Genomic DNA, 21,843 nt, shown 5'->3' on the forward strand with positions numbered 1-21,843 from the left:
CAAAGATTTCAGAGCGGAATCTTCGGCATCGACCTGGTATCACCCCAATAAGCCCTCGAGGAGAAACCGAAGGGAACTTCGTGCGAACATCTTCGGATTCCGCGGACAACGACCGTATTACATGCCCCTCGGCGTCTTAAGCGATATCTATTTAGGTTCTTCCATCGTACAGGCGATCCCGGAGAGCGAGCCTATATCTATCTTAGATGCACTATCCAAAGAGGATGTCAACAAGCGAAGCAACGAGATGTTATTAGCAAGATACGGAATAGTGCCGACTAAGATGCTACAGAAGCCTTACTTCATACTTAACAATGCGAAACATCCAGTCCCCTAAATGTTCGATCAATTAATGAACCTGGCGAAACGACAATATACTTTAGAATAGAAGATGAAGAACCCAGCCCAGGAGAGCATACCATGAAGAGTATATATAAGATGGCAATTACGTCTCTTCTCTACGTCAACTTCTCGCCCCGGTTACTACTCACCTCGAATCCTAAGCTACACTGATACCACGACTTGGTCATCGTCTTCTTTTCTAAAATCATGAACAGAAAATGATAGGTAATCGATATCCATACTGTTAATTCCCAGGGTTTAACTCGTATAAGTAGCAAAGTTAGATAGGTCAATAACTACATTAGAGAAACTGCTTCATTGGGGGGTAGTGCTCTATCTTGTTTTAGTTATATCATCAGATTAACACACGCAGCGTCTACAGACCAGCCCCTATTCACACCCTCATTATTGCCAATAGCCCCTCCTCTATGTCCTATGCTCGGGTATAATTATATCCGCCGTCCTTCTTCCTCCTGTTCATCCCGAATAGCCATCATAGGTACGTGCCATGCCGTTTATCAGTTCGGGCTGTGCTATAAGTTGTCTTGTTCTATTATCAGTACCTAGACAACACAAGAGGCTAAAATGAATCACTACAAGTTCCTAGATTAACACTTTTAGTCCATAGGTAGCTTATGGTCTTGAGACTCGTCTAGTTAAATAATATTCATAATTATTTTATTTTATTTCATTCATTCCTTTTAACCTAGGCATTTAGATACTCAATACTTCATCATCTACTTCACTTCCTATGTACCCACCCGTACCCCTCCGCCTCCCTCGAGCTTTGGATCACACTTTCCGGAGGCTCCCTCTCCTCAGCCGTAATGCTGCCTGGCACGTCCTCAGGCGTATAGTAGTCCTCCCCCTTGAATTGTTCCTTGAGCGGCATTTCCTCAGTGCTCTCGATATTCGCCTGCGCGGCCTCCTTGCCCTGGGTCATCACTTCGCCCTTCCTGGCTCCAACGTTTGCCTCCTGCACGTCCGACCAGACTTCGCGGCGCCCGCTGCCGGCTGCGTTGAACTCGTCGTTGCCGCCGAAGTCCCGCGCTTCTCGCGCAACTTTGTCTTCGGGGCCGCCGGCGCCTTCGAAGTGCTCCCCGCGGGTTTGTCTGTGAGATGGGTTAGTTCCCTCCTAATCTACCTGGGACAGGGGATGTCTATGTAGGAAACCTAGGGATAGATGGGGGGATCGTACCGGCCGCGAGCATCTACGTCTCCGCCTTCCTCGGGCGGAATTCGCTTGTTGTAGCTGGCGTTGGTGGATAGGTCTTTGTCGTAACGCACGTCGGCGCCGGGGAACTTCTTCGCTGCTGTTGTGTCTACGCCAGCCTCGTCATTGCGGGAGTCCCTGTTGGCACCGGTCTTGGCCTCGTAGCTGTTTAAGTCTCGCTCGGCCTGGTCGGCAATGCCGCGTAGAGTCTCTGATGAGGGTGCCATTTTGTGTATTTGTGTGATGGCTATAAGTTAAAGTTATGTGATAGGTAAGGTTGTGAAATAGAATTGAGATGAAGATTCGATAATGAATCTAGAACTCAAGTCTTACACAAATGCTCGCCATATCTTCCCTTTATTATTCAATCCAGACAACATTTCTGACGTCAGTGACGTCAGAGGAGAAATGGCGATGCTGAGCGCATCATGAAATCATAAGCCCCAATTTTCCAGGGGCTTGTCATGTCTGTATTTCCATGAAAAGCAGAGAAGCTGGAGGATCTGTCGATTCTACATAAGTTTAAGATCTGCCTAATTAAATCATTCAATAATCTATCACATGTACTATAATAACCTAGATGCTTGTGTGCTATGTATGATTGTGTGATATCAATAATCACACCTCTGGCTGTGGGTGATACCTGGGGTGATATCATCCCGGGTCATCTTCTCCGGCGGCTCTGCTCGCCCCTTTCCTAAACCGTAAAGGTGAGATTTTATCATAGCTTACAATCAAAGAAGTCTTCGAAATTACTCTCGATTGCTTCTAGAAGTTACTATTGTATCTTATCGATTTCTACGCTGAGTGTAGAATGTCTTAGATTCATATTCGTCCCACGCCGCCACATACTTAATCAAGCATCGTGCAACTCTAGTGTAAGGTGGCTTTTATTTCTACCGATATCTTAAGGCTGGGCATTCGAAAACGAACTCGTATCTCGGCAACAGTCTGCAACATAAAATACACTACAAGAGTGGCACTTGGAAATCTATTCTATTCATTGTTCAAATTATATTTTATGTCCCCTATTATTGTCCAATTACATTAAACATAGTCCGTAGATAGGTTCAACCGGCAACTAAGGCATTTTTTATGATTAGCTATGTAGTAGTCCACGTCAGGTCAAAATGGCTTACCATGGGTTAATATATTGGCTCTTGAAATTTCCTTTATATTCTGTAATAAGAGCGGAAATATTATTGTTAAATTATAACTTCTACCAACAGTCACAGTTCTCAATAGTTAGTACGTACGTACATGTAGATACCTAACCTACCTCGGGTATCCAATCTAAATCTATGCGAGTGACGGATCCTCGGGTCTTTTCCCTCTTATTCCAACAGCCTTACATGGCGTACGTAGTGTTCAGATCTCGAGTCAGTACCGGAGCCACGTTACTTGTACCAATATATTCCAAGTTTACCTGGCTGGCTTGGAGTTGTCTGCTTCATCCAGCTGGGCTCGAATTGTAAGGTAGAAAAATGACTGGTCCTTTATGATTTATGATAAATTTGGGATCCCTCCATATATGTACCATTCAATACGAAGATCCGCGTGTCAAAATGGCCCTGGAGTTTGGGACGCCAGGGGGCTGGATTGTTTAATGTCAAAGCGGTGATGCTTTCAGGGGACTTTCAAGAGGTATTGTTTTTAAGTTCACTGGCATTACTGAAAATGCCGGAATGCCGTTTCTGGTAAGTGTTGAATTAAGTATAATTTATGCATTGTAATCTACGTATATACACGACGAGAAGTCTTATCAAAATTTAACTGATTAATATAGAATGGCCGGGACATAGGATGGTTCTGGTATTCCTGTGATGTAGGAATCAACTCATTCCCCAAGAGAAAACCTTGTGATACATACAGGTAGAACTACTGTAGTTTTCGGCTTTAGCAACTATTGGACATCCATCGATTGAAACACAGGAGCCCGGCCTGGCCCGGTCCAGTAGGACGGGTAGCATCGCTAAAACCATGACTTCTCCGAGTTTTCTCCAGGTTTACGAGGCCAGACGGTATTCGTTTACAACGCAGTGATCAACATTAACATGATACTTGATTTTACAATCGAGGTCGCTTAATCACGAAACAAACCAGTATCTTTGCAGCCTTAGGAATATAGATATATGGTTCGCCCCCTCTGTTTTGCGTGCTCGAGTTCCAACCGCTATTATAGGTCGCGCGGAACACCGGAACAGTACGCGCCCTACAAAAACTCGTGGTCTGTTCCAGGTATTCTGTCACCCGAGGCGGCGAGTTGGGGGCGCAGCTTTTCCCTTACATGGAGACATAACGGCTCCCGTGGGTTACTGTATCGCTGCGGCGTAGCAGCCCGGTAGCGCGGTTTCGAGCCGTCGCCCCGAGTGGTTGCTACAACGCGGTATCCGGAGAAGAGATCTTAGTGTAGACACCATGAAAAGTCTTGGCTAAGTTACTATTGTTAGTTATTACAGACCCTACAAGTATACTTTTGGGGTGAGGGTATTGGTTTTATGGTTCTAATAAGTTTACTACCTACTCCTCTGAGCTGTAACTAGCTGAGAAAAGCTTATGAGTACGATAGATCCGGGTAGCCTTAGGCCGAGAGACCTGAGCTACTGTAGGAGGCTCGTAATGCATGTTAGCAGGATTTAAGGAATTGTTGCTTCGCAGGTAACAAACCAGGTCCTAACACGATGTCTGCACCACATTTTAATTCCGTCGGAAAGCGTAAGCAACGAAAATGTTTTGTCAACCTCTTGGTTCTCCTCGCCCAGTCGAAGCCTACAAGTTGTCAGCTTATCTGCATAAAACTACCTAGGTACGCAGTTTGTTGTTTCAGACGGATAATTGGACAGGAGCGTGGTCCTCGGTAGAGTCTTTGAAGGTACCTACACCGTCCCCCAGGTATGTACGTCTGATGGCGGCTACATATTGTAAGCGTGGCTGCGTGGACCGGCAGCTAGGTACCGTACTCTTAGTGAAAAATGCGAAATACCACGGTACCATGCACTTGAAAGGTGATGTATCAATAAACAGCGTCCGTGGAAGTATGCTGGCCTCTCGCATGCGCGATAGCCCGGTAATGTTTCAATACGTAGTATGCAAGAATGAGTCCACCAGAGTGGAGTTTGTAGGTAAGGTGGCTTGGAAGCGATCGGATATTTACAGCAAAAGGGTGCTGAAGATAATAGGTCTAATAGGTCTATCAACAATTCCCGGTCTTGGGAACCGCCTGTTCACCTGCACATGACCACACACATCTGCCTGTTGGGAAGAACAACCCGATATGATACTGAAGTGAAGATCTATCCGTTTCCAGCTGTAGGAGCGCTCGATTGTATGATTGTAATAGTAGATTGGTTGTAGTTTATGTAGGCTGACTTGGATAGCTCCCCCCCACAGTTACAAATACAGAGGTGTATCTCCGTGGACTTTACCCGGTCTCATTGATAATACCTACTAAGAGCCTGGTCGTAGCCAAGGTGGCTAAGACTAATAGGGGGTGCATTAATAAACTTCCTACATGGTACCATGAGGAGGAATGCATTTGCTCCTTCACACTAAGATTTAATAGCGTATGGTAATTTGTCTTCTAATAAGACTCAAGTCTATGTACTTTTATATCTTGAGAGTTTGAAAGTTCACGTCTACCTAAGTTGCAAGAGGTTTTAATATTACTTAACTCTTATGAATTTATCTTAACTACCTAATTTATATGTATTATAATTACAAAGGGCAGCTATTCGGTTTCCAAATTTCCGTTGACGAAAATATGCCTTTCACCATCTGGTAAATTACGAAGACAAAAAGAGATTGTTTACATATTAACTTCACCTTACTTTCGTACTGCTTAACAGCGTGTATTAGGTAGGTAATACACGGCTTGTAAGGCTGCTTATACTAATATTCGGATCTTAAACTTTTTTAAAAAATGAAGCGGGCAAAAATCAAAGATAGCCTTTCGGTTTATGGATCATGATTAAATAAATAAAAAAAACTCCCCATATCCGTTCGTGCTATTTTCTCGTACGAGACGGACGAAGATTGTCAGCATGGAGGCTGTTAAGATAGCGGTGTCCTTCGTGGCTTGTATGGCTGCAAGTTAAGACATGGTATCGTTCATCTCATACCCCAGTGATCGACATAAGAGTTTAGCTCCTAAGCAGCACGTAAGCCGGCTCTTAGGACCCATATCGTATGATAGCAGCTAAGAAGTGATCCGTCACTTCGATCCCGACCCTTAAGGAACCTCAGCGTTGCTCTGTACTACCTACAGTTGATCCCATTCACCTCGTTTGAACATTGCATATATTCAGTCTGGATGATTGACGACGACTTAATGACGAGCATAGGTAAATCTGAAGGTCAGTAACATGCTACTCTAGAGTGGCATGATATGATGCTCCCTAGGGCAGTCATCCCTAAAGCATGCAGGAGGCGGCTAAGCAAATTCTCCATTTGCGGCAAATGAGATTAAGAGTTTAAAGACGGGAGACGGGAACAAAGCTCATTGGACCCAAGCTTTCCTAGGGTTGGAACGAACCTCAAACCTGCCGTGAGGTGAGGGTGGTATTGAAGGCTTCCATCGACTTTGCAATTTCATAAATGAAGGTTGCCTTTTGTCCCTGGGCTTGGTTCGCTAGATTGACACGAAGGAGTGTGCGGGGGACACTTTGTTAATCCTAAACTCTATCGTAATTAATTGTCAGATCTGCGGCAGGGATCCATTATAGTGTTTTAGCCGGAATTGGTTGGTTCTGTTCGCTTAGTATCTCGTCCAGGTACTTGGGCGTCTTGGCCATGGTTCGGTGGGTCGAAGACGGTAAGAGTAACAGACCACCAAGGGAAAAATATTTAATCGCCATAAATGATCTATAGATGATCTATAGCCAATCAAGTATTCGATTCATCGTCAATATTGTTCCTGAGATACCCGAGTTGGGGATTTAGTGGGTTTGTCTTCTATAGGTGTGTCTATAGGCGTGTCTATAGAAAGACATGTGATAACTAGATGGGGTTAAACCTTTATAAAAGGGGGAGAGTTTATGCCTAGATCCAAGGACTTAGCCAAATATGTATAAGTATAATAAACAGCAGAACGCATAAAATTGTGTATTCCTAATGGAACAATACCCTCTGAAACAGGTAACAGGTGAGTCATTTCGAAGAATGAGGCTGATGAAACTACGAAAACTTAATGTAGAGTTGTCAAGGTTCAAAATAAGATGTCGCAGCAGCAGAGGAGACACAGTAAGATTAGCATCTGCATAAAACGACCAGGAGCTTAGTGAATGTGGGTTCCGGGAACTTGGATTTCTCTTTATGATTGTAAGAGCCGAATATTGCCAATGTTCGGACCAAATCTCGGACAGTAACCTTTAGCTTAGAGGATGGCCCAGGCTCTTTATAGGAAAGGCAATGTTCTGCGTGGGTTATAGAGACTTGCGGGAATGATTCCTTGCCCACCTTTAATATGTTATGTTGGTTGGAGCGCCGTGCCGTGTCTTGGCGAACTCGATTCAACTGCAATCGGCCGAATATGGGTACGCAGCGGCGACTTGCATCGGAGCATAGCTGGCTCTGTGCCATTACTGTGTATGGACATTAGGCGGTGTTGTATATATGATACGCTGTGCAAAGAGAATTCCTCAGAGATTGGTAACTGTCCTGAGGTAGAAAAGGAGACAACCTCGTTTATAAACGCGGCTGCTGTCCTGTCTATTCCCGCTGCCAATTATCGTTATCTTCATCTAATGTCATCCACTAGGGGAACTACCGCTTCGCAGTTACGATCGGGAAGCGGATGCCGACGTTTTATGTGTTTATATGAGGCTAGAGCCGTTAGACCGTTCTCATCGTTCGAAGGTGCTTGATTGGGTCGAACGCTTCTAAGGAGCGGAAAGGATGAAGTGTGCAGGTTATGTAGTTCCAGGGCTCAGGGCTCAGGGCTCAGGGCTCAGGGGCTCAGGGCTCAGGGGCTCAGGGCTCATGTTCTTGGTCCTTTCTGGCCCTTGTAGAAACCCTGCATACATAAAATCTAAAGTGACAAATCTGACAAACCCCCCTACCCTGGTAGGAGATGGGAAGGAATATAATACCTAGCATGAGGGTTCTTGTATATCGGCTTTATAGGACGGGACGGACATGGATACCTATATACTAGTAAGTATACATGTGTATTTGAGCAGGACAGAAAACAAAGTCTCTATATAGAAGATTGATCAATACCTCGTTGTATAGTACCTTGGGAATAAGCGCGTGTGAGTAGATACATTATACTTAGTATATGTAACAGGTATGTATCTAACATTGTATTGGTATTAAAATTGAATTGGTAGGATTGTAATAATAAAATTTTCAAGTTTTTAAACGTACGGAGCAGGGTCAACGAAAAGGATTGAATGAGGTATCATTGAATAAATGTATCATCCAACGATGTATCATTACATGTAGATGTATAGATGTATAGATGTATCGGCGGGGGGGGGGGGGTTTCTTATTCCTTCCCCTTTTCGGTTGGTGAACTAGGTACTACCCGGTAACGTACTGATGTACTTACCTCTTAGCCCCCAGTATACCCAGGTATGAAGTACATACACTAACTAGCCGACATACACTACGGTTTCCCAAAATCATTTCGTTATTTTGTGTATTGTAGGACAAAGTTTCTACGAACTCGTACCTACTATGTAATACGCGCAGGCGTTCGGCTTAGTAAAGTCCCCTGCTCTTGCACTGTCTGGGGTGCTGCTGGAATAGCGCACACTACTATGTACGAAGACTAATAAGAGCAAAACCCGGATTTCAGGGTAGCATGGCTTATCCACCGGGCTGCATTCTTTTACATTCTTTTTTACATACATGTATGTACATACCTCATACAGGCAATTACATTATATATATTGTACCTACCTAGTATTGTATTAGGTATTCTGGTATTGTATATTCTCTAGTTATATTATTACCTACCTACTAAGGTGTACCTAACCAGCCTAACCTAACATTTTTCATCCCACCTGGGCACTCTCTCATACCTTACCTTACATACAATACCTCCAATACAACCACCAATCTATCCTACCCAGCCAGCAAGCCAGCCAGCCAGCCTACCCAAGCCCAGCATCCCAAGCCAGTACCCAAGCTACCCTCCAGTTACCCTCCATCTCACATTTCTTGGCACAAAAACAGGGCTCATCCCCTTGCACTCGAATGTCTCGAACAGGTTCCTGGAGGAAACGCATCCCTTCCAAGAGCCAATGCCGATAAGGTCAGAGTCTTGCGGCAACGCGGTCCAGTGCGGTCCAGCACCGCCCTAAAATCGGAACCAAGCGAGAAAAGGCTGCCCTTACATAGCCTGGAACGGCACGGCGTAAGCACCCAACCTAGTATAACATCGTATTGCATGCTTTTGATCAGGAGGCATCTTCGCTGCTGTGTCTGTTGTGTTGCGTACAGCGTACAGAGCATGCACAATATAGTAGCTGGCAAGCCACTTATTATTAGGCGGGCCAACAAGGCAGTTAATTCTCCTCCAATGCGGTGCATGTATGTAGACGAGACGGAACCGGACAGGGCCGGTAGCTGCAGCATGCGCTCACCCGTGGCGGTAGGCATTCCAGAATCTGGGATTGTGTCGTGCTTACACACTTGGTAGCAATGTCACAGTGCCCACGACTCTATCCAGGCCGGTTGAGATACATAACACGGCTCGGTTGGATCGTCTATTTCTCGATCAGCAAGAGGACAGACGGCCCGCGCGACGCTTGCCCGGTTGTCTGTCTACTTGCCTGCTTGTCTGCTTGTCTGTCTGCTTGTCTAGCTTAATAAACGCCTCATGCTGTACGAAAAGCTCGACTCCACCGAAATGTTACAACGGTTGGTGATGCAACTGCTGACGCCCTCAGTACCAAAGAGTGACTGCGAATGGAACATTAACGGTTTTGTGGCCAAGTTCCGGGCTCACATTGCTCGAATGGCGAATTGGCCCGAATAAGTGCCACGGGGTGCGTCCGTGTCCACACCTGTGGTTCGTCTATTCCCCTGGATACACGATTGCACTGATGTTCATGAAACCATCCATGTCCGCGGAAATCTCTGTCGGCGGAAAGAAGAAGAGGAAGAAAAAGGGCACAACACCATTAACTATCATAAGAAGAAAAAAGGAATGTTTGAGGGGTCGAGTCTCCCTCATGCTATGCATCTACATAGTTCTAGCCTGTAGGTGGCAACAAACAACCTGCTGCAGCTCTAGGAACCCGACAAATAGTCCCTGCGCGGTCCTCAATTCTTATGCTTTAGGCTTTGGGATCCTACGCCAAATAGAACTTGGCGTAGTATCACTGGTCTTCCTGTCGAAACGACCGAATTGGGCGATGGGTATTTGTTAGGTGCGGATGAAGCTGGCTGACGGGCATCAAAAAGCAAAAGGCATTAGCCAACTAGTCTTGCCTCTCTCCCCCCCCCTCTTCCAGATTTCCTTAATGTTTATCCTTATGGTATAAATCAGCAGTATAATCAGTCCGGCAGATAGTCTGCCTTACTGGCCGCATTAAATCATACTGGCATGGCAGCGAATGGCGGAAGAGTAATTAATGTCGAGCGTTGGATACCGGGACTGTCAGGATACGGGCGGCAACACCCACGCCATGATGAAAAAAGCCCATTTATGGTGGAGCAGAGCAGAGACGGTACGGATATTATTGACGTTAGTGAGAACAATGGGGGAGATGCCGTGGCTGAATCGGGATTGTTTGGAGTTGGTTCGTCCCGCTTTGCTCCCCGGAACTTACAAGGATTCCCTTCTACATAGAGGCAAGGATCAGATTGCCCCCCAGCCCGCTAGATCGCAGCACATCAGCAATATCTGTTCTTGGTGGGTGTGTTATGTCTCTCCCACGCCCCAGGGGCCAGGACAGCGGGCTGAGAGGGGGACCAGAGGGCCCAAATACTCGGTTTTCACGCCTCAACCGGAACTCGCTTCCAGTTCCACTCCTGCAACTCTGCCGTCTGCCAGCTTACTGTTTTGGACTAGTCTCTGCCTGGCCCTTGTTTCTGTGCAACGTCCCTCTCTCTTTTCTGTGTTCTACCGTATGCCGACCATTTTCTCATTTATCACCTCTCCAGCCGAGTCTTGTTAAGTACATCCCCATGCTGTTACAGCTGTTGTGCCAACTAGCCTAGATTGAATTTGGTGACTTCTCGCGTGTGTACCGAGCCTTGGAGTAGAGTTACCTACCTAATTCAAAGAGTCCCAGCCTATTTTGCTGTCGCGGTTCTTTAAGGGGGTGCCTCGACAAGACGTCTTCGCCGGCTCTATCATACGGTTAAGGGCCTCTACGAACTGTCATCCCTCCACGTCCTCAGTCTAGAACTTTGCTCGAGCGCCATATTTACAGCAGAGAGCAGCTCGTAAGTCGCCGCTTACGTCTGTGATTCTGTCCTACACGTCAGACACGTTATTCATCTTCCGTGCCCTCCAAGTTACCAGAACGACGTCGACGATCGATTTCAGCATAAAGTCGAAGGAGTATACTGCCATAGTTGCACTGCAGCTCTAGTAGTTTTTCCTTGCAGGGATATTCCCGGCCAGCTCTACCGTATCGACCTCTCAGTGCGCTGTTCGTCGACCACAGATATGTAAATAACCGCTTCCTACCACAGAATTTTCCAGTATACACTTTCAACCTTCAGCCCGCGCGGGTGGAATCGGAGCGCACTACGTCTAGGCTTTTACGGCTTCAGTCACAGCCACATATCTCGACGGTTGTTGTCTTGGTCCGTCCTCGAATTTTATCACAGCCTTTGGAGTCAACTTCCAACAGAATCAGTATCACCGACACCATATGACTAACTGTCAGCTTCCACTTGTGTGATTTACCCTTCTAGATTAATTCTATATAGTCCCACCACGACCCCTATCTGTGAGCTATCTACATTCATCAGTCTTCGCTTTATATTATTCGCTGCCGTCGAGGTTCCATCGTACGGCGACTTCTGCTGTAATACCATGGTGGACACTATGGCCAGGCCACCCGACTCGTGGGCCCAGGACCCTTACGCTCCTCGACATGGTTCTTACTACCCTCAAGAGCAACGCGGCCATGAGCTACGTTTACCTCCACTACCTAGCCTAGTGACCGGACCACACGTGAATCAAGAGCTTCTGAATAGACAGCAACCGGCAGCCTATGCGCCTACCCAGTATGGGGAACCCTACGCAGCCTCTCCGCCTCTCCATCACAGTCCACGGCCACCAATGCCAGGCTCTGAGTTACACACGATGGCACCGAATCCTTATACTAGACGGCCAGTAGAAGCAAGCGTCTGCTCCCGCCCCGCACATTCACCGAGTATAGGTAGCCGGTCCGGGAAGACGCCGGAGCGTATTCAACTACGGCAACCGGGCGGCGAGCCGAGCCCCTTACAGGCTCACAGACTACCTTTGCAATCGAGGTCAGCAGGGGAGTCGCCTCGACAGCGTCACTACGCAGAAATTCACGCAGTTAGACCTGCTTCAGAATATCCCCAACAAGATCTTCGTCTTCAGCATTCTCCACGAACGGTACATACTCCACGACAGACGTGGCAACCTCAAGCTGAATCTCGTGCCCCGGAGCGGATGAGGATATCGGAGCTATTAAGTGACGAGCCGAGAACTGGAGAGTCGGGCTCGTCTAAGGCACCAGAGCGTAGAAGAGCTCCCGCCGCCGCCCCTTCGACGTATAAGCTTAAGGTCCGCCAGCAACCGGTTGCTGCTAGGTCTTGTGGTTTTGGCGAGAGGGATCGCAGAGTCATTGATCCACCTCCAATAGTCCAGGTATTTATCGAAGACACTAAGGCGTCACAAGAGGAAATTCGTGCCCAACTCAAGTTCCGATTCTCGGTCATGCATTGTACGATATGGAACGAGACAGGTGACCAAGACTGCTCGGGTATGCCAGACGATTACAGACAGCAACGAAGACTCATGGGAACGATAGTGTCATCACCCTTCGTCGGGTTTGACGAAAATAACGAAGAGGGATGCTTCTTTTGTTTCCCCGATTTATCCTGCCGGACTCCTGGCACCTTTCGGTTGAGATTTAGTCTGGTGGTTCTGGACCCAAACTCGGTACCCGGGTCAAGAACCCCAGTATGCGCCATCGCCATGAGTGATGTATTCACAGTTTATAATGCTAAGGATTTCCCGGGCATGCGAGCCAGCACGGCACTAACGAAGAGGTTAAAGGAGCAAGGATGTCTTATTTCTATTAAAAAGGGAAACGAGAGGAGCCATGCGCGTGACGATAGCGAAGAGGATGAGGATGATGACGATGACGGTGGGAGTTCGGCACAGCGACGAGCGAAGCGGACTAGAAAATCATGACATTCTCTCGAGTCTCAGGGGTCGCCCTTTTTTTTGACGGATTTAAAACCTTAAACCAACCTACCTTTTTACAACAGCAGCCTACAATTTACGAACAAAAAACACAGTATAGTCGTCTATGGGCGCATTACTACCTCATGGCTTGGACATAACGGCTTGTACGGAAAATAACGAAGGGGCATATACGACGTGCCACATAGAGATGGATAAAAGGAACATATATGCTTACAACGGCGAACAACGATTGTGCTGGTATGGAAATGGAATGGGGTTAGAAGGGAAAGCGATGGTTGGTTTGTTTGACTTCTTGTATTCGAATGACTACCTCCTGAGTTTTGGACAGCGTCCCGGAATCGTTTATGGAATACATTATGGAATACCCTAGATCTACCTCGAGCTCGATTTTGGACGATATTACGGAATTTACGATTGGAACATTCAGGGGGAGGACGGTTAGAATTATTACCCATTTACCACTTAGCCTTATTGATCGATCGTATTTCGAAGCCGGTATATCTTTTTTTTTTTTTTTTTCTGGCGCCATGCTTTTTTTAATATTTACTGGAGAATAATTATGTGCCCGAATAAGCTGCCGCTGTTTCTGCTGTTTCTCTACTGTTTCTCTTAACGAGATAAGTCGGTTGAGCCGATTGTAGCCTACTAATTTGCACGTAAAGGGGTAGAGATTTACTATCCCTTAACTGGGTTTGTATCTTTGTATAACTACCTGTTATAAGTACGATATGAAGCATGATATGATTAGTAAGTATCTAAGATAAGATCAGATCAGATCCGTCAGATTAATTCTAATGTCAATGTTTCATTCGACACGAAATGATAAATTATGAATTAAGCACCTAACATTAATAAACGCCAATTGACATTCTGATAGGTATGTCTATGTCCGATCGTTTTATTTTTATTTTTTTTTCCTGATAGAAGATGCCAAGAATCTCAAGGGTCTTTCCGTTTGTAGATTAGATTAGCTCTCAACAAGCTTATCTTAGGCTCCGCAACGGAGGAATTAGTACTAATCACGGACTAGTGTCACTTGAGGCACAGTAGTCTAAGTCAGCTTCAACCCGCCGGGACTGCCCCAAGGAAAAAGTCGGGCGGAAAATCCCAACGTTGAATTTTTGAGTGACTTTCCGTCCGGAGCTCTCCATCTTCCAAAATTCCAAATTCCCACCTTCTAGCAAACAAGACTCCCCCCAACCCAAGATCTAAACCCTACGATCTAACGTACCTTGGGTGTTTTTTTTAACTTCAATCTTCTTCACCTCCAAGGTTCCTCCCTCCTCTTTCGTCGCGATAACGGCCATAATGTTCTCGCGCGCTCTGCGAGTTCCGAGAGCCGCAGCGCCTTTAGCGCGTGTCCGAGCTGCCAGACCCGTCGCTATCGCACCTTTTCGTTCAGTCACTACAAACGCTGCTACCTCGCATGCTGACAAGAATGCCGTTCCCGATGCCGACGACAAGCCCTTTCAAGTCACCCTAAGTGACGAGAGTTTCGAGACATATGAGCTCGATCCCCCTCCCTATACTCTCGACGTCACCAAGAAGGAGCTCAAGCAGATGTACCACAACATGGTCACTGTCCGGTAAGCGTCGCAATTGGCAAACAAGCCTGCCATTTTCGGCTGAATCATGTTTACTAACAGCCGCACAGACAGATGGAGATGGCTGCCGACCGATTATACAAGGAGAAGAAGATCCGAGGTTTCTGCCATCTTTCCACAGGTCAAGAGGCTGTCGCCATCGGTATTGAACATGCGTTAACCAAGGAGGACGACATTATTACCGCCTACCGATGCCACGGCTTCGCCCTGATGCGCGGAGGTACCGTTAGATCCATTATTGGTGAGCTACTGGGCCGACGTGAGGGTATCGCCTACGGAAAGGGTGGTTCTATGCACATGTTCACCAAGGGCTTCTACGGCGGTAATGGTATCGTCGGTGCCCAGGTCCCCGTCGGTGCCGGCTTAGCTTTTGCACACAAGTACAACAACACTAAGAACGCCGCTGTTATCTTGTACGGCGACGGTGCCAGCAACCAGGGTCAGGTTTTCGAGGCTTTCAACATGGCTAAGCTATGGAACCTGCCCGCTCTATTCGGCTGCGAGAGTATGTGTTCGATATAATGGTCCTTCGCCATAGCTAACATGTTTTAGACAACAAGTATGGCATGGGTACTGCTGCTGCTCGATCATCTGCTCTTACCGACTACTACAAGCGCGGCCAGTACATCCCTGGTCTTAAGGTAAACGGCATGGACGTCCTTGCGGTGAAGGCCGCTGTCAAGTACGGCAAGGAATGGACCGTCGCCGGCAACGGCCCTCTGGTTCTTGAATACGTCACATACCGATACGGTGGACACTCTATGTCCGACCCCGGCACCACTTACCGAACCCGTGAGGAGATCCAGCGCATGCGATCGACCAATGACCCCATCGCCGGCCTCAAGCAGAAGATCCTCGACTGGGAAGTCTGCACCGAGGATGAGCTGAAGACGATCGACAAGGAGGCCCGCAAGCACGTCAACGACGAGGTCGCCATCGCTGAGGCCATGCCCGTCCCCGACACCACACCGCAAATTCTGTACGAGGACATCTACGTCAGGGGAACGGAGCCGCAGTTTATGCGTGGCCGTATACCCGACGAAAACTTCTACTTCAGCTCGTAAATTTTCAGCCGTTGGAGTATGTAGTAAGCGCCGGACGTGAATGAAGCATTAAAATATCCCCTTTTTTTTGCAAACATCCCTGTAGTGTAAAATATAAATGGGCAGGCTAGGCTGGGGGGGGTTGGAGTAATGAATGAAGAAGTCAAATGTTTCGATTACGCCCCGATCATCAACGTAGCTAGCTAGCTAGGTACCTAAGGTAGCTATCCATCCGCGTGGCTAGAACCTGATCTAGTCGAAGCAAGCCTTGTTTGTGGCTCTGAGGGAAAAATAGACGAGCGATGATACCAGGTTATTCTGCCCTGCCGTGCCTTGTGTTTCGGTGATAGTAGTGATTGGGTTGTTTGCTTTGCTAAATGGGTTTATGACTCTAATATTTTGGTGACTTGTATGTGTGGGTTGGCTACCTTAGGTACCTAGGTAGGTAGGTAAGGAAGGACGGATTCGACTAGGTTAGGAGTAAATTGAAAACGGGCTACTGGTTCAGATATGTGATACTTCAGCAGTGCAACTCTTCGGTTTTGTATAACTATTAAGAAGCCTCACAATCAATTTACAAATTTGTCGATTTTATTTAACACGTTTCCTTATGGAAATGGAAATGGAATTATATCACGCGCATCGCTATCATTTCGACTGCTCATCTATAAATATAGGAGAGGAAACCCGTAGATATCGACTTGGTAGCATCGAAGTAGACTTAATGGTTGGCTAAGGATGAATATTTTTAAGATAGATGTCTATCTAGGTATATATCTCCTATTCTCTTTTTATAATTCGTCCCCTCTTTCCATCCCCTTTTAGAAGGGTAGAAGATAGAACATAACATAGCATATGCTCACTTAAAACGCCGATAGAACTTTTCTCGGCATAACACATCCGAGACCACTCACCCCCCTTTTTATTTTTATTTTCCATTTTCCTATCCTCCCCCCGTTCCCCCCTTTCCCGCCTCACCCTTCCCTTCCCTCACCCCCTTTTATTTCATCCCACTCCAGCCAAGTCCATTCAATTCATTCATTCGCTAATACGCTTCCTCCCCCCCTTTTCCTTCCTACCGCATATTATCCCAGCTCCCCCACCACCGACAACTCTGCGCCACGGCCGCGACGTTCGCCAACGCGTCGCGCACCCGGCCCTCCGGGTCCCGCAGCCGATGGCCCTCGAACTCGACGAAGAAGACGTACTGGAACGGCTGCGCTAGGCTCGGCCGGCTGTTGATGCTGGTTAGGTTGAGGCGCGCGCGCCGGAAGCACTCGAGCACGTCGGCCAGGGCGCCGGGGGATCGGTGCGGGACGGTGAAGGACACTAGGGATTTGCTGTGCGAGTAGATGTCGCTATCGCTATCCCCGTCTCCTCCATCTGCGTCTTGGTGCCCCCGCGCCCGCCGCCGCTCGCTAAGGGCTTCCTCTAGCGCCGAGACAGGCGCGCCGCGGCGCCGCACCACGAAGAACCGCGTGGTGTTGTCCTCGCGGTCCTCGATATTGCGCGCCAGGACGTCCAAGCCGAGCATCTGCGCCGCGGTAGCGCTCGAGATGGCCGCGCTGGTCCCGGTGGCGTCTTCCTTGGCCAGAGCAGCGGCGCGGCTGGTCGAGCTGACGTCTATGGTCTCGACGCCCGGCAGGGTCTCGCGCAGGAACTTGGTGCACTGCCCGAAGGCCTGGGGGTGGCTGTACACGCGCTTGACGTGCGTGAGGTTTAGCCGGTTGGAGCGGTGGTAGTAGTGCCCGACTAGGCAGTGGTGCACGTCGAGGTAGATCTCGGCGTGTATGGCTAAGTCGGGATACTCGCCGGCGCGGTCGGCGAACTGGTCCAGAGTGAAGACTACGGAGCCGTTGGATGAGTTCTCGAAGGGCACGACGCCGTAGTCTGCGCGGCCGGATTGCGTTGTGTCGAAGATGTCTTTTTTATCCCGGAGGGGGAGTGTTACTTAGCCTTAAGATGTACAATACGTATGTAGGGTAGGTAGGTAGTGGTATAGTGATAGATTTATTTACCTTTAATTGTGTCTACGGGGAGAAAGTTAAATTTGTCTGTGGGAAACGTGTCTAGTGTAGCCTGTGCGGTTAAGAAAAGGGGTGCTGTCGTTAGCTTTTGAGTAAAGAAAGCGCTGCCCTGAGCGACAGGCTAGTTGATGAGATGAGAGTCGAGGTTCGTGTCGTACCTGGTGCGTATAAGATGAAACCGGACCTAAAAAACACACAGTCGGTTTTGTATCCTGGCCATTCTGGCCATTTTCCTGCTGTTGTCCACCGCTTGGCTCCATCCCGATAAATCTTCGTTTCCGTCTCGTCTTATCTCGTCTTGTCTCGTCTCGTGTTGTAGGGTACAGTGAGAAGACAGGATGAGAAGGACACAATGAAGAACCAGACAAGCCAACAAGCCAATAAGCTAGCTTATAACCCTGACCTAGAGAAAGAAATACACTCTTTGTTATAGCCTCATTTAGGATCCATTACTTGTCGATGAAAGGGAGGCCGAGTTGAGTAAAGGGCGCGCCGTCGAGTTCAAATGTAGATTTTTGACATGAACCCGATCTCCGGACGCCGATTGCAAGCAAGCGCCCCGGTGCTACGGAGCCTAGTTGCCATTAAACCCAGTAGAACCTTATTAACTTTTAGCGGCATGGATTTAGTCCACAATGGGTACAATACAATACCAGAAAATATCTAAGGTAGAGCGGCTATAACCGGGCATAGGTATTGGCCAGCCCTAAAAAGATATAGGTACGTAACCTAGCACCTATTTCACTATTTCACTTCGACTACCTATTATTATCGATACCATCACATAGGTATGTGCCCGTAAATTTCTAGCAAAAACATCTTATTTAGGCCGGATACTTAAATACCCACGCGCATGCGTCCTCAGATTGATAACGAGTGACTCGTATGTTTTATTGCACAACTGACTATCTAATTAAACTAATGAATGTAACGAGCGGTTTGCCACTGCGAAATCATTTCGCAAATACCGACTCTAAACGCAACGCAACGCAACGCAATATCCCGGAACAACTGTCCACGATAACAAGAAACAAAATATACTAGTGTGTCAAACTTGCAGCGAGGCGAGCAGGCTTGTCGTATCGCACTCGACTGCTTAAAGGATGAAGCCCTATGATGTAGGCAGGTCCAACAACTCGGGACATTTGATAGACCCCCAGGTATAGCATCTTTGCGATCCACGTTAGCCACATGTCTCACTATGCTATAGCCGTGAAAATCATACCTCCTTTCTATGCCATAAGTCAACTCAAGCCATCATCATAGAGCGAAGCGGGCTGGGTGTCGCCACCTGTCTGGCCGTGTGCTCCGAATTTGCGGGGCCAGATTTTGCCAAACGTCGCTGAGCGAACGAAGTTGCCTTTGGTTTTCGCGCTGGTCCGGAGACCGGCGCCGGGGCTGGCGCGGGGAGTTGCGGCAGCGGACGCTCCGGTGCTTTCACGATAGATGCCTGCTTAGATGGGACAGCTTGAGCTTGCCCCTCGTCAAGAACGAGGGATTCCTCAAACTATATACGCGCTCACGTTAGTGCTTATACAGAAAAAAAGATTCGAGAGGCATTGCTGAGAGAACAGGAAAATTTTCAACATGTTTTTGTGATTTGATATAAAAGAACTTTGACTTCATACCTGTCAATCGTCGTAGTAGTCATCATCGTCATCCACTTCGGCTAACTGTTCGAAGTTCACCTTGTAACGGAGAATACCACCAACACCACCAAATCCCTTCACGAACTGATTGCCTTCGGTCGATCTATCCGATACGAATTCTAGGTTGGTTCCGAAATCCTTGTAGTGCTCTGCAATCCACTCGAGGAAAGAATCCTGGGAAACTACTTCCATCTCCTGTCCGCTTTCCTTGTCCATGAACTTGGAACGATCGCCAGTCTCTTGCTGCTTAGTGGTGTGGAGAATAATCTCAGCGTTGTTGCTATCCTTTAGGACCCATCGCGTAATTTCGAGATTTTCGAAGACGATCAAAGTCTCCACTGCGCCAAGCTCCAGCGCCTTGAGCGTGTCCTCGATACCATAGCAGACTTTGCCGGTATCCTGGCTGATCTCCTCAAAGTACTTGCCAATGAGCTTCTTCTCCTGGATAAACTTGACATTTCCTAGAGTCTCAGAAGACAACTCGATAGCTTGGTTGAAGCCGTTCTCGCCACCGTATGACACGTCGACAACCTTGATAACCTTGGTCTGTAGTCGATTGTCGAACATGTCGGAGGCATTAAGATCGTTTTTGAAGTCGGCGGAACCAGCAAGGATGATACCAGCAACATTGACCTTGTCGTTGGTGATAAAATTCTGAACAGCCAACTCGGCAACTTTTCGGACGTAGTTGTGTCGCTTTTCTTCTCTAAGACGCGCGAAACGAAGGGCAGACTGTCCACCACGACCGTGCTTCTTGGGTAGATCAACCGAGAATTTGTGAACAACGTCACGAGTATTTCCACTAAGAGTACCGAAAAGAGCACCATTACCATCCATGACAATAAAACCAAACTTCTGGTCGGATTCAAGCAGCTCAGCCAAGGCTTCGGTGTGGAATTTATTGTCGCAGAGGTATAGGGAAGTGTTGATGGGCTTAAAGGGCTCAAAGTCGATGTTGACCTTTCGTTCCTTTCCTTCCGAAGTCAAGATTTCACCGCAGTAGACAACAAGACCGTTGGGAGGGACCTTGTTGTACAGCTTGAGTCGCTGTTGGGTAGAGGTGATGGCGGAAAGCACAGACTGTCGGTTGACACGAGACTTGATATTCGAGGCGGTTCCCTAACATTAACGGTCAGCTTATTCTCCTAGGTTGAGTCGTGGTGGCCGGTGGCGGAAAGGGATGCAACATACATATTCTTCAGCCAACATCTTTGCTGCCCGCGAAATCTGATCCTTGGGAGCTGTTCCTAGGGTTTAGTATTGTTTTCTATCCAAGTCAATAGCGGGGGAGGGGTAGATTGCATACGGATGATTAGAGAAATCATGCTGGTGCCATTTCCTCGAGCGGCCTCAAGTCGCTTGATGAGCTTCTTGACTTTCCATATCTCAATCTGTAGGCGACATTGTTGTTAGTTGTTGTTGTTATTCCTTATGACATAAGAAGAGAACCCCTTCAAGGCAAATCTGACGGGGCGGTGGAGATGCCGAAGGCTGAAGGCTGAAGGAGACTAGGGAGTATTTATGACGGTGATTTATGACGATGATTTATGACGATGAGCGCACTTACGTTTTTCTCAGCCTCGCTCGCCTGGGCGTCACTCATTTTGGCGTGAGGATAATGAGTGATCTAAGATACGGTCTTTCTTCTGTGGAGTGATGCTTTGGGGGGGTGGTGAAAGATCGATCGTATCAGGTACGGGAGAGAAAAAGGTTGGATGAAATTTTGTGGTCGAAGGAAACAAGGAAGCGCAGGCGGACCCTCGGGGTTTGTGAGGTACCTACGTCAAAATTGCATTGAGTACATGAATATTTGGTATCTCCTAAACAAAAGTGGATGGTTGCTTGTGCTTAAAACCTACGCTAAGGTGATAAGGCGGGGGTGGTTAAAGCCCATACTTGGGTTATTACTAATCACTTTCAAGCCACATTATGGTGTTAGGTACGGATCCGTAGTTGCTCTGTGCTATGCTCAAGCCTACCTACCTAAGCACTAACCGTGCACGGTTAGAGTCTATAATAGCATAAGCTAAGTGGCGCTAATGAATTGAAATTTGACCGCCTTTGGAAAGCTAGGCTGACTTTTGCCCGTGACTCCTAAAGCCCGCACTGACCTTTTTTGACCGGCAAATCGCAACCATGTTCACTCATCTCGAAAACAACACGTCAATCGACATTATTCGGCAATTTCCAGGGTTGGCTATCAACAACCCTCTCTTATTGTAGCTGATGAGGCACAATTTAATGCATAGGTATAAGAGATTACATATTCCACAATATTGGGGAAATATTGTATCTGTTGGCCTTGGCCTTCCTCATACGAAAACATTGTGATGACAGCCTCGGGGCTGAAGCTTTGACAGTTTGACAGAATGGTCAGGAGGTCAGCCTATCAAGAACTATCTTGATTGGGTTGGGTTTTGATGTGCTGAAGGTTGGCGCGCTAGGACGTGGAAGCGATGATTGCCATGTGGGAATGACAATGGATGCGAGGGGGCCGTAGCAAAAGACAGTTGAGCGACCGCTCCTGGGGCTATCGTCCACACCTCCACCATCACCTCGCGTAGGAACCTGCATCCATTATGATTCGTCCACATGTC

General features: G+C 47.5%; 6 protein-coding genes across 6 annotated transcripts; 2 read left to right on the forward strand and 4 right to left on the reverse strand.

Annotated features, from left to right (window-relative positions):
- Window positions 1-1,084: 1,084 nt before the first annotated feature.
- F5Y00DRAFT_260042 (uncharacterized protein) lies at window positions 1,085-1,782 on the reverse strand (the record flags this gene model as incomplete). Its single annotated transcript, XM_048010971.1, has 2 exons — window positions 1,085-1,454; window positions 1,541-1,782. 2 exons carry the CDS (start codon window positions 1,780-1,782, stop codon window positions 1,085-1,087), a joined length of 612 nt encoding a protein of 203 aa, XP_047866951.1.
- A 6,696-nt stretch (window positions 1,783-8,478) lies between these two features.
- Window positions 8,479-9,219, reverse strand: F5Y00DRAFT_231503 (uncharacterized protein). Its single transcript, XM_048007027.1, has 2 exons — window positions 9,198-9,219; window positions 8,479-9,149 (listed from the first exon to the last, which is right to left on the reverse strand). The coding sequence occupies exon 2, from the start codon at window positions 9,131-9,133 to the stop codon at window positions 8,735-8,737; it is 399 nt and encodes a 132-aa protein (XP_047866952.1). The 5' UTR covers window positions 9,134-9,149; window positions 9,198-9,219; the 3' UTR covers window positions 8,479-8,734.
- A 1,895-nt stretch (window positions 9,220-11,114) lies between these two features.
- Window positions 11,115-12,966, forward strand: F5Y00DRAFT_24769 (velvet factor-domain-containing protein). Its single transcript, XM_048009314.1, has one exon. It carries the CDS (start codon window positions 11,550-11,552, stop codon window positions 12,906-12,908), a length of 1,359 nt encoding a protein of 452 aa, XP_047866953.1. The 5' UTR covers window positions 11,115-11,549; the 3' UTR covers window positions 12,909-12,966.
- Window positions 12,967-14,035: 1,069 nt separating this feature from the next.
- On the forward strand, window positions 14,036-15,881 carry F5Y00DRAFT_231507 (dehydrogenase E1 component-domain-containing protein). Its single transcript, XM_048007028.1, has 3 exons — window positions 14,036-14,509; window positions 14,578-15,032; window positions 15,080-15,881. Exons 1-3 carry the CDS (start codon window positions 14,232-14,234, stop codon window positions 15,589-15,591), a joined length of 1,245 nt encoding a protein of 414 aa, XP_047866954.1. The 5' UTR covers window positions 14,036-14,231; the 3' UTR covers window positions 15,592-15,881.
- A 409-nt stretch (window positions 15,882-16,290) lies between these two features.
- F5Y00DRAFT_24809 (PDT-domain-containing protein) lies at window positions 16,291-18,226 on the reverse strand. Its single transcript, XM_048009378.1, has 3 exons — window positions 17,756-18,226; window positions 17,589-17,649; window positions 16,291-17,493 (listed from the first exon to the last, which is right to left on the reverse strand). Exons 1-3 carry the CDS (start codon window positions 17,855-17,857, stop codon window positions 16,646-16,648), a joined length of 1,011 nt encoding a protein of 336 aa, XP_047866955.1. The 5' UTR covers window positions 17,858-18,226; the 3' UTR covers window positions 16,291-16,645.
- A 596-nt stretch (window positions 18,227-18,822) lies between these two features.
- On the reverse strand, window positions 18,823-21,077 carry F5Y00DRAFT_231515 (eukaryotic peptide chain release factor subunit 1-like protein). Its single transcript, XM_048007029.1, has 4 exons — window positions 20,814-21,077; window positions 20,553-20,637; window positions 20,438-20,487; window positions 18,823-20,365 (listed from the first exon to the last, which is right to left on the reverse strand). Exons 1-4 carry the CDS (start codon window positions 20,847-20,849, stop codon window positions 19,229-19,231), a joined length of 1,308 nt encoding a protein of 435 aa, XP_047866956.1. The 5' UTR covers window positions 20,850-21,077; the 3' UTR covers window positions 18,823-19,228.
- Between the last annotated feature and the right edge of the window lie 766 nt (window positions 21,078-21,843).

The sequence above is a fragment of the Daldinia vernicosa genome (genome assembly GCF_022497035.1).
Source record: "Daldinia vernicosa strain CBS 139.73 unplaced genomic scaffold F5Y00scaffold_12, whole genome shotgun sequence".
Lineage (NCBI taxonomy): Eukaryota > Fungi > Ascomycota > Sordariomycetes > Xylariales > Hypoxylaceae > Daldinia > Daldinia vernicosa.